Source organism: Thalassophryne amazonica, chromosome 15 (assembly GCF_902500255.1).
Source record: "Thalassophryne amazonica chromosome 15, fThaAma1.1, whole genome shotgun sequence".
Classification (NCBI taxonomy): Eukaryota; Metazoa; Chordata; class Actinopteri; order Batrachoidiformes; family Batrachoididae; genus Thalassophryne; species Thalassophryne amazonica.
This window is the reverse complement of record NC_047117.1, coordinates 2,860,408-2,872,378: the sequence shown is the minus strand read 5'-3', so window position 1 is coordinate 2,872,378 and position 11,971 is coordinate 2,860,408. Positions and strand designations below refer to the sequence as shown.

Sequence of the window (11,971 nt, the reverse complement as noted above, 5' to 3'; positions counted from 1 at the left end):
CAGTTGTGAGTGAACCAGCGGTCAGGTGACCGCCAGAGTGGTTGCTCAGCAACTGTCAGTTTCAGATGCAACCTGCTCAGGTTTACCATCAGCGAAGCCAACAGGCCACCAGGGGGCACTACTGTAATCAGTGCTTGAATCACACGATTCAAGAATTCCGCAATTAGAACTGAAAAAAAAAAAATCTAAAATCACTTTGCGTCTGTGGTTGAACAAACGCTTCACCTCGCCTTCATAATTGGTAATTGTTTTTTGTGGGGTGGGGGACGGTTTGTTTAATCTGGAGTCCATCTGTCCTCTGACCTTTATCCTGTTGACAACTGGACTTTAAATCTGCAGTCGTGCACCTCAGTGCCGTTTTGACAGATGTGCACGTTGTCTGCTGGCTTTTCCACTTCACCACAGGGGGGCGCTGTCACGTACAGTACCAGAAAGTGCAGCATAGAAGAAGCTGACCTGTTAGCATCGCGTTTGTGTGCAGATGTTCATATTTTTATGTTTAATGTAAACGCTGAAGTCTGTTTTTTCGAGGTTTGTGTGCATCGTGCAGCCAAAAAGACTCGTAGTGACAAATGGGCGGGGCTACGTGTTAGTGTCTGAATTAAATACTTTTAAGAACTTTGCGACTCAGGTGATTTTTCAGCTGAAGTTTGGATTCCAGCAGAGATTTTTCAGTTTGAACTAGATTTTTTTTTTTAAAGACGATTTGACGGACGCGAGGCTTCATTCATGTTCAGCTCCCTGATAAACCACGTGGCTTCATTTGGACACGCCCCCTCTGAACCTCAGCGCTTCGACTTCAGGAGTCACTGAGGAAAAAGGTGAGTAGAAATAATTTTATTGATTTTTTATTTTTTTTTTAAGGTTCAGGAAATACATAAGTCTTCCCTAAAGGTCAGCGGGTCACTCCCTACTCCTGGGATGACCCTCCCCCCCCTACGTTTATTAACTGTCTATCAAGTCAGATGTCATCACCAATCAGGAGTGAGGAAACAGACTCTGGTCACGTGACCTCCAGGAGCAGGCTGGTGACCTCTACACAGTGCGGTGTGATGGGTGTAAAGTGACAGAGCGTTAGCTTAGAGCAGAGGTCTGAACCGTTTCCAGAAAGGGCCGAGAGGGTGCAGGCTTTCTGTGCAACCACCCACTCTGACAGGTGATATTCACTGATTAACGACCTGTCAAGTGGGTGGTTGCACAGAAAGCCTGCACCCTCTCGCCCTTTCTGGACCGGTTTCAGACCTCTGGTTTAGAGTTTGTCTTATAGTTTGTTTGTGCACAGTCAGAAATTTGGTGTATTGATCCTAAAAGTCTAAAATCAAACCTGAATGATGTCACTACTTCCTGACAGACGGTGACAGATCCAGAAAGATGACATCAAACTGACCACAGTGACTGCGTGGGTGAGTTCACTGCTCAGGGACAGTTTATCCAAAGTAAACTAGTCCAGAAATTATTGATCAGTGATTCGCCTAAATTAGATAAATACTCATACATAAACAATATCGATACAAATGACACTGATTGGTGTGGCTCGAAACAACCCATCAGAGTTATGATGAGACGTGATGGTGTCCTCGGCAGCGTCCTCAGCGTGCGCAAAGCATTCAAACAGAACATAAAGCTGTTGGAGGGAAGCGAACACCAGGAAGTAGTCTGTACTGAAAAAAGGCCACTGACTTTTATCCCCGTCACAGCTTTGGACATCACACCAAAGAAAAAGAAGGTTTGATGCAGACAGTGTGGTTTCCCGTCATAATTTTATTGTAATTTGTAAACAGTTTATTGAATTTCTCGCATAAAAGTTTATCGTCAGTCCATCGCTGCAAAAACTCCAAAATGATTCCAGACAATGGTGGCTTCAAAGCAACAAAAACGCTTTGATCTGCATGGAATTAAAAAACAACCGGCAGAAGCCACATATTTACAGTTCAGGAAAAAAAAAGTCATTTCTAAAAGAACATACAAATGAACTTTAAAAAAGAACATGAGGTTTTAAAGAAAAGTTAAAATATAGATTATATGTGAGTAAAATCAATCATTCAGTGCTGATTTAATCAACAGAAACAAAACAGTTTTTAACGGTTTCATGAGACTTTTAACGTACAGTTGCATAAAAACTAACATCAAAACTTTGGGCACATAAACATGATCAATTAGTGAGGCCACGCCCACTGATCAGGTCAAAGTTCACATATAACCAAGGTATTGGTTGTTTTGGTTATGATAGAGTGCCTTGATTGAGAAAGCGGCGTCAACTCAGACGTGGCGTCATTTTGGTTCCAACTGCGCTGAACTACTGAATGAACCTTTAATGTTTCCAACATTTTGTTAAATCTTTTAACCACAAACAGAAACACATCCAGGTCCAGGTGCTATCAAAATAATATAAAAATAGTTAAGATATCAAATTTATAAGTTATGATGATTTATTTAATTAATTTAAAGCCTGATTTATGCGTCTGCAGCTCTGTAACTCTGTGTCATACAACGACGTGTGTGACAGTTTTAAAGTTCTCTGTCTCTGGATTTTGCTTTATTCTGGACTAATTTGACCCTCAACAAGTTTTTTCTTTCTACAATCATCACCTCCAAATCAAAGGGAAGCTGAACATTTCCTCTTTTACTGACTTGTGCTGTAAATGTGATGAGGACTTTTCTGATCCGTTTATCAGCGTGTAAACTGTAAAACTGTTAAATATGAAGCAGTGAAAGCAGCAAAGTGTCAATCACAGCCTTTTGCTGCGTCTGATGTAACAGGTTCACGTCAGGCTGCAGGTCCGAGTCTGAACACGGTGTGAAAAAAATAAACGGTTGGACTGTTAATAACGTAATGTCTCCGGTCCCACATGTGAGGGGGTTTAATGGAAATACATTGTGATTGGACGAGACATTTTATCAGATGTGAGTGAAAAATCTGTTATATACGATGTTTTTCCATGGAAAACAATACAAAAACTTTAGGACTTTTTTGTCTGGTGACTGTGAATATCTGGTTTATAACGATGACGGTTTAGGTGAGTTTTACTGGCATGGGACTGAACAATAAATTGACCTCTCAAAGCTTTGATGATGAAGTCGCTTCCATCCCACACGCTGACTTTATTTTACCAAATGTTTCTACTGTTCAGATCTGAAGTGAATCTGTACATCTTGAAGCCCTTGTTGTGTCTATTTGTGCCTCCAACGAACAACAACCCGACATTTTCAGAGAATAATGAATAAAAATAGCTGATTACATACAGACACATTAACAGTCAACACGGTTTTGGAACCAAGATGGCTCCAGGAGTCACGTGACTGATTTTTTTTTTTTCCACTCTAACGAAGTCACTCTAGGTTATGAAGGTTGACAGCGCCACCTCCTGGACATTTATGTAAGACGTCATTTTGGCTCCTGTTTCTGATGTGAACAGTTTTTGTTCTACAGGAGTTGCCACGGCAACAAATTCTTAATCAGAAATTACAATAAATTTATATATATAATATATTTTTTATTTTTTTTTTATTGCTGCATGTTCTGATCCGGATGTTTGGCTTTGTTTTTTTCCAGCTTTTCAAAACCTTTAACAGCATCATTGAATCATTTGTGACACAAAACATTCATTTAGCAATTTGTGCTAAATGAATGTTTTGAATGTTATGAATGTTTTATGTTTGGCCTGCAGGTGGTGCTACAGAACCATGACAGTTGAATGAATAGTTTTCATTTATTTGTTTATTTTTCACAATTCTTTTCTTCATGATTCGGTAACGTTCAGGACAGTTTGGAGCATTTTACGGAAATGATGGCGAACTTGAGCGGCAATAAAAAAATCTTTTTAAAACAGATTAGTTTAAAAAAAATATATATTTTTTTTTTAACCAGCCATATGTTTTGAATGAAGGGGTGGTGGCCAAGTGGTTAGTGCACTTTGTTTCAGTGCGTATTGTTCCTGGTTCAAACCCCACCCCTGCCATATTTCTGTATGTAATGTGGATTTGCGTCAGGAAGGGCATCCGGTGTAAAACCTGTACCAAATCAACATGCAGATCCACTTTGGATTTGCTGTGGCGACCCCAAGTGAAAACAAGGGAGCAGCCGAAGGGTCTTACATGTGTTTTTGAATGAAAGCATCAGAAATTTGCTAATGACAAATTACTTTTTGTGTAACTGCATCAGTGATCTGACGGTCAGAGAAACAACAGCTGTGCAGAATTTAGCTCCTAATTTCTGTCAATGTAAAACAATTTTTTGATATTAATTTCAGGTGTTTTTCTGCTAAAATGTTGAAGACAAACATTTGTCAGAAAAGATTTCAGAGGTTAAAGGTCATTATACTCTACATGTATATTTTTATTTTAGGGGACGTGATGGTCTAGTGGTTAAGCGTTGGACTTGAGACCAGAGGATCCTTGGTTCAAATCCCAGCCTGACCAGAAAATCACTAGAGCCCTTGGGCAAGGTGCTTAATCCCTTTGTTGCGCCTGGTGTGTAGCGGTGTGTAGCACCTTGTATGGCAGCAGGCTGACATTGGGGTGAATGTGAAGCATTATTGTAAAGCGCTTTGAGCGTCTGATGCAGATGGAAAAGCGCTTTTTAAATGTAGTCCATTTATTTGGCCAACGACATACACATTTAGTCACATCCCTCATGATGTGAAGCAAGGCGGAGGTGTTGCTCTTATTTACTATATAAATTCAGTCCATTTACCGTGTGTGTGTGTGTGTGTATTTATAAAAGTGACAATCTTGGAGTAAAATGTGACTTCAGTCACAAGCAGCCATTTTTTTTTTTTTTTTTTTTTTTAAACCCTAAATCCTGTAAAAAAAAATTTCACTCATGTGAGCCGTAGGCTTTAAAAAACTTGAACATTCTTTCAGGAATAAAATCTGTGCTCCAGCTGTGTGTGACTTTCTCATGTTGACCTGGAAGTTTTGACATGTTTAAGGTTTTTATTGAAGTAACGTGATGGAAAAAAAAAAGCAAGACGGTGCTTTGATTCATACAAATTTTCCAAAGCGTTTGTAGACATGTTTAGTTTTTTTGTAGGTGACATGAAGGACGTCACATGATGACAAACTTGCTGTCAGGGCGCTGTAGGCCACGCCCCCTGCTTGCAGCTGTCTGGGTGCCGTTTGTTGAGTCTCTACAAGAAAATAAAAAAAAAACCTTCAGAGCCAAAATATTGACTCAGAAAAGTCCAAGGTGACCCAGACGAGTCGCCTCTTTGTTTTGTAAAAATAAGACTGATAGGAGTTGTTTGGTTGACGTTTTTTGGCAATTTGGCTTTTTATTTACAATTGTTTGTCACAGTTTTCATCAAATGATGATATTTGTAAAAAAAAATGAAAAAGACACAACAAAAACCCCTGAAGATTTAAATGGAGAGGGAATTAGTTTTCAAACTAAAATGTTGCATTTTAGAGACAAACTCGTCCAGACGTCATCTTACAGAAACCAAAAGATCACAAATCAGGATTTAAACAGGAATCAAAGTGTGACGGCGTCAACGGCAAAAAAAAAAAAAACTACATGAAACAACATTTGTGTGTTTGTTTTTCTTCTCTTTCACAGGTTGTCTTCCTCACACTGGCCAGCGCCGGCGTCCGGGCAGCGGCAGGTGAATCCGCCGGCTCGCGGCAGACACAAGTGAGAGCAGCCGCCGTTGTTGTGGCAGTAATTGTACGCTAACAGAGAACAAAGGTGAGTGTTAAGAAACCATCAAAACACAGGCCACGACTTTAAAGCCACGATGACGTCATGAAGGCTCTGAACCAGTAACATGTATTCACGGCGGAATTAATTAGCAGCTCCTTCATGTTCCTGGAACTGGACCAGTAAACCCAGAATGAAACGTGTTCTGGTTCTTGCAAGAAAATCTGAGACAATTTTTAAATAATTTAAATGTATTTTTGCAGAAATTTCCACAAGGAAGTAAAATCTTGAGTTAATCTGTGCGATTATTTCACGATGATTTAAACATTTTCATGCTTCCACCATCGATCTCAAACTGCCGGAATGTAGGTGAAGTTTGAGGTGATGGAAATAAATGGCACGTGTTATAGCTAGTGTGTCGCACAAAGTTCATAAACTCCTGCAGTAAAATAAAAATGATCTTTAAACGGCTTGATGCTGCTTGTTCAAGTCAACGGGTATTAGCTTGAGCTACACAGCGGCTGGTCACGCCGGCTAGCTCAGCTAGTTAGCATGTTTATGTCATAAATAACCAACTTTGTGATCAAATTATGGTGTTGTGACGCTCTTTGTGATGCCCCCAGTGCTAATTGCTTTAGCTCCAAACCTGTGTGTGTGTGTGTGAATATATTGTGCAGTATTTGGTGACAGATGGTACTTGGACTGGTTCCTGGTTCAGTCTGAATCTGGGAGTCGAGGTTATGAATCCACAGGGGCGTCAGAGTTCCCACGCTGACATGCTGCACAGTCTGGAAGCGATTAGCGCGGCGAGGTGGAGACAGCTGTGATCCAGCTGCATAACTCTGGATCAGGATCTTCACAGTTCTGATCCACTGAGCTGGTTCTGAGACAGAACAGAACCTCAGCCCGGAATCTCTGCTAATGAGGATAAACCTCAGTGGTAGTTCGCAAGGTGATGATAAAACAAATTAATGTCACAGAAGGTCAAAAAGTTCAGCTCCAGATCTGAACACGTGAGGATTTAGATCATTGTGGCGTCAGACGTTTTCCACGTGACCAGAATCCTCACTTAAAGATACGTAAATATTAATGAAAAGACGTCGCTGTCGTTAACATTCATTCAGGAACCTCATGACTGTGGTGACATCACTACGTAACCTCATGAACTCGCATCATGTTGCTCAGAAACAAAAAGCTAATTGGTCAGCGTCACCGAGTCCGTGACACACTTAGCTATGTTAGCTAGCTTAGTTATCATAACGCCCCCAAAAATTACAGTTCAGGAAAAAAGACTTTAAAGACTCAGACTTCGTAAAATAGAAGGACTTTCAGGTGAACTTTACCTGGCAAGCACTTGGTGGTCAACGTGGTGATGCCGTACAGCCGGGAGCGTTTCTGTGGCAGGAACTCAGCCGTCTCTTTGTGGGCGTGACGATCCACAGCGATCACGGCATCCCTGCAAACACGGAGACGTGAGACGCGACGCAAACACGCACACGGAGACGTGAGACGCGACGCAAACACGGAGACGTGAGACGCGACGCAAACACGGAGACGTGAGACGCGACGCAAACACGGAGACGCGACGCAGACACGGAGACGCGACGCAGACACGGAGACGCGAGACGCAGACACGGAGACGCGAGACGCAGACACGGAGACGCGAGACGCAGACACGGAGACGCGAGACGCAGACACGGAGACGCGAGACGCAGACACGGAGACGCGAGACGCAGACACGGAGACGCGACGCAAACACACGCAATCACCGATGAAGCTGATTTAACGGTGTTTCACTTCTGACATCATCAAACAGCTGTTTTATTTTTTCCCGGAGTTGTTCCTGACACCTGCCTGCTCCTCGTCGTCGTGTCTTTTTAATCACTTCTGACTAGTTATTTTTCTTCCTCTACTTTTCTTTTGGTTAATAGTTTTTAATGATTTACTGGCCAGTGATTACGCGCTGCTTCACTCCTTATTTATGTTTCCCTGGTGTTTGGAGTATTTTTCCCGAGCGGCATCCCGGCCGTGGCGGAGCAGCACTGGGGCTCCTTTGTTTACACGAGGGATCAGCTGATGGAGCTCCAACGCAGCAGCCCAAACGGGGAAACACATGATGTCCCTAAAGAACTGCAGAAGAAATATCGACGCTGGAAAAGGAAGAGGAGACATCAGCCGCATCTTCCTTCTGTTGTGATGGGGAACGTAAGATCGCTGCTGAACAAAATGGACAAATTAACATCACTCATGAGGAGCGACAGTGTGGTTTTTGAGGACTCTTGTGCTTCACGGAGACGTGGCTGCATGACAACATGCTGGACTCTAGTGACTTTACGAAGGACCGGAGCTGCACCGACAGCAGCAAAAAGAAGGGGGTGGAGTCACAGTCTACGTAAACAACAAGTGTACAATCCAGGACGTGTGTGTGTGTGTGTCCTTATTATGTCCAGAGGGACTTTTCACACACCGTTGTCCTCTTTGTTTACATCCCACCGACGGGAGACACATCGTGGGCCAGTGACACAGTGTTGCCCCCCCCGTCACCATCACTGCTGAGGAGGTGAGAACAGGATTTAGTCATCTGTGTCCAGGACAGGCTGCGGGTCCTGACGGCCTGAACGGACGTCCTGTCCAGCTGTGGGATTTTCCAGCACATCTTCAACTTGAACCTGAGCCAGATGGTTGTTCCTGAGCGGTGGAAAACCTCATGTCTGGTCCCTGTGCCCGAGAAGAAGAACCCCAACACACTGAGTGACTACAGACCTGTGGCCCCGACATCACACCATATGAAGTCACTGCAGAGGCTCATCCTGAGGAACCTCCACACAGTCACTGAATCATCACTGGACCTCCTGCAGTTCATGTACCAGCCCAACAGGGGAGTGCAGGACGCCATCATCTTCATGCTGCACAGAACTCACTCTCAGCTGGAGGAGGCAGGCAGCACTGTGAGAGTCATGTTCTTCAACTTCTCCAGTGCCTTCAACACCATCCGGCCTGACCTGCACAGTGATAAGCTACGGGACAAGAAGGTGGAGGCTCCACCGGTGGTTTGGATCACCAACTACCACAGTGTGTGAGGCTTCAGGACATTACAGCCAACACCATCAGGAGCAGCACGGGGCACCACAGGGCACAGTCCTGTCTCCGTTCCTGTTCACACTCTACATCTCAGACTTCAGGTTCTGGTCCAGTCTTGCCACCTGCAGAAGTTCCTAGATGACTCTGTCATTGTGGGCAGTGACCAGGAGGCTGAGTACAGGAGTGTGGTGGACAGGTTTATGGACTGATGTGGACTCAACCACCTGCAGCTCTACATATCTAAGACGAAGGAGCTGGTGGTGGACTTCAGAAGACCTGACCAAAGCCAGTTACCATCAATGAAACTGAGGTGGACATCGTGGATGACTACAAGTACCTGGGTGTCCACATAGACAACAAACTGGACTGGACTGTAAACACAGATGCTGTGTATCAGAAAGGTCAGAGCTGACTGTACTTCCTCAGGAGTCTCAGATCTTTCAATGTCTGCAGAAATATGTGGCAGATGTTTTATCACTCGGCGTCTCCAGCGTCATCTTCTGCGCTGTAGTGTGCTGAAGGCAGCAGGCTGAAGGCAGCAGGCTGAAGGCAGCAGACATGAACCGACTCAACAAGATCATCAGGACAACACATGGACAACCAGCATCCTGGACAACACCTCCGACCCCCTGCAGGCCACACTGACGTCCTGTCAGAGCACCTTCAGTCACAGAGTGAGACCACCGAGGTGCACCACAGAACGTCACAGCAGGTCCTTCCTACCGGTGACAATCAGACTGAATAACTCGTTCTGCAGGATGAACACGTAACGAACAGTTATTCAGAGTTACGTGGAATCTTTCCATATTGTCTCGTCACATCTTGTGCAAATGTCCTTCAGTCATTTTGCATAAATTTGTTGTACTTGAATTAAATTGATTGGTTTCTATTTAATACTAAGACTTTCTGTCATTGTGTGTTTAACTCATCATCGTTTCCTGTTTCTGTACTCTGGCAAAATCAATTCCTTTGGGATAAATAAACTTGATCTTTATCTTTATTTCGGGTCACTTTTTGTTCCAGAACCTGATCCAAACTGTACTTCATGTTCTGATGTGATGGATGCAGGTCTGAGATCAAAGATCTGAGATCAATAAAAACAGTCTGTTTGACTTTGATCTCGACCTGGTCATTGTGTTGAATCTAGATTTTGCTCATGGGCCGGGTCGGGACTGGACTCTGCTCACATGGAGTACGTTGAGATTGTCGATTATGATTCGGCGAGGTATAAACTGAGTGATCAGGTGACCCCCCCAGTGTGAAGTGTGTGGGTCGGCTCGTACCTCCTCCAGTCCGTGTAGTACAGCTTCTGTCCAAAGGAAACCAGATCAAAGGGATACTGGATCCCTTCCATGACCCGCCGCCTCAGCCTGCGATGAGGATCCATACACTCCACTCGACGAGTCCCTGCAGGCCCACGGACACCACATCATGGGTTCACATCCCAGACAAACCTAGACCAGTTCTAGAGGACTCGTGAGGGCTGAGGAGGATTTTCAGCACCAGGATCACATCTCACCTGCGTCAGCCCAGCACAGCTGCTGGGTGTCGGGGTCATAGGTCAGACCGTTTGGAAGCCCCAGGTCATCCTGAACCAGAATGGTCCGATCGGTTCCATCCATGTTGGACATTTCAATTTTGGGCCCGTCCCTGTTCCAGTCGGCCCAGTACAGCAGCCTGCAGGACCACCAAGCCACTTAGTGCCAAGTGTTAATAACTACTACTACTGTTAATAACTAGTACTACTGTTAATAACTACTACTACTGTTAATAACTACTACTGCTGCTACTGTTAATAACTACTACTACTACTGCTGGTAGCATGAAGTTGTAATAAAACTAGTATTTACTAGTTTGGTGGTGTTACTATTATCACAGTAGTACTAGTGTATATTCTATCCTGTACAACCACAGCACCAAACCACTTTGGACAGTTAGTTTCTAGTACTGCAACTTCTAACTCTGTGAGCACTGTTACTACTGTTAGTACTCCAGTACTACTGTGACTTCATCAAATGACTGGCTGAAATTAGCTCCGCCTACATCGGGATTTATTTTTCCGGGTCTTACCCGTATTTGGGGTCGGTGACGATGGGACGCGGGTTCACCAGGTCGGTGTGGAAGAGGATGCGGCGCTGGCTGCCATCCAGCTTGGCAACCTCCACCGTGTCCCGCATGGAGTCGGTCCAGAAGAGGAGGCGGGCCACGTGGTCGATGGCCACGCCTTCTGGGCTCTGCAACTCTGAGAACAAGGAGGAGAAACAACAGTGACACCATGTGGCCAAGAAAGGAAGCAGCCATTTGAGTTTTGTATTTGACTTTGAGTTTTGTAACAGGAGGGTCGTAGCGCTCGAAAACCCAAGTCTCTCGAGGTCGTGTGGGTCAGATTGGTGTCAGAACCATGCTGGACATGGTGTGAGTGGGTTTTGTGGTCTGGGTCTCGACTGTGGACTCTCGTTGGGGTCAGACGTAGCTGCTCGCTAACGTTTCGGTATGAGGGTCCCGTTACGTTAAGACCAGGTCACACGGTAAAGTCGTCACACAATCTGATCTGAAGATCTAAACATCAGAAGGATCTTCTCTGAACTTTGACATGAACTGTCCCCGTGGCAACAGCGTTCTGTTTGGCGTGTGTACCTGTTGTGACGAGTGGGATGACGTCACCGCCGTTCACCGTGGCCTTGCTGATGGCGGGGCCGGTGATGTCGGTCCAATAAATGGTCTTGTCCACGCAGTCGTAAGCCACAGCGATCACCACCCGGTCCTGAGGGGTGCAAAAACCACAAGAAGACGCACAAGTTTCAGAAAAGCACAAAGAGTCGTTTGTCAGGAGGACGGGGATGGTGTCAAGAGGCTAAAGGTCGGCAACCACTTCAGAACATGACGGGCGAATCACCAGCTTCACAGCATGACAAGAATTTAAGGCGGTCAGAGTCTGAGGACAGTCGGTTGATTGTTCTGAAGTGTTTCCAACAAACTCGCATCAGGAAGTGACACAGTGACGCGTTTCTTCAGGAACTCGAGGCGTTTGTCCGACCATCAGCGGGACAAAGAGACTGTTTGTGTTTCGGCTCAGAGCTGGCAGCTGTCCAGAGTAGGCGGGGCTTAGATGTGAAAAGGTTCCCCCTACATCTACTGTGATGTCACTAAAGCTTGTGGTTCCATAGAAATATTTAACATTGTTTAGTCAAATCAGCGACTGGCTAACGGTCTAATCCATAAACAGCTTATTTGATGCTAACTAGCCTAGCT

The 11,971-nt window shown here is 44.6% G+C and overlaps 1 protein-coding gene and 1 long non-coding RNA gene across 2 annotated transcripts in view; one reads left to right on the top strand and one right to left on the bottom strand.

The window, feature by feature from the left end:
• Positions 1–97: 97 nt before the first annotated feature.
• LOC117525717 lies at positions 98–6,690 on the top strand. The gene is made up of 4 exons (XR_004565127.1): positions 98–821; positions 1,352–1,444; positions 1,625–1,626; positions 6,680–6,690. It is a non-coding gene; the product is annotated as an uncharacterized LOC117525717 (long non-coding RNA).
• LOC117525714 (nidogen-1-like) overlaps positions 5,526–11,971 on the bottom strand; it is a 37,323-nt gene continuing 30,877 nt past the window's right edge. Inside the window, exons 14-19 of the mRNA XM_034187643.1 lie at positions 11,357–11,483; positions 10,790–10,961; positions 10,239–10,396; positions 10,003–10,126; positions 6,982–7,094; positions 5,526–5,670 (exon numbers count right to left, since the gene is read on the bottom strand). Of these exons, the coding sequence (XP_034043534.1) occupies positions 5,552–5,670; positions 6,982–7,094; positions 10,003–10,126; positions 10,239–10,396; positions 10,790–10,961; positions 11,357–11,483 (813 nt within the window). The 3' untranslated portion in view covers positions 5,526–5,551. The remainder of the gene's footprint in view (positions 5,671–6,981; positions 7,095–10,002; positions 10,127–10,238; positions 10,397–10,789; positions 10,962–11,356; positions 11,484–11,971) is intronic.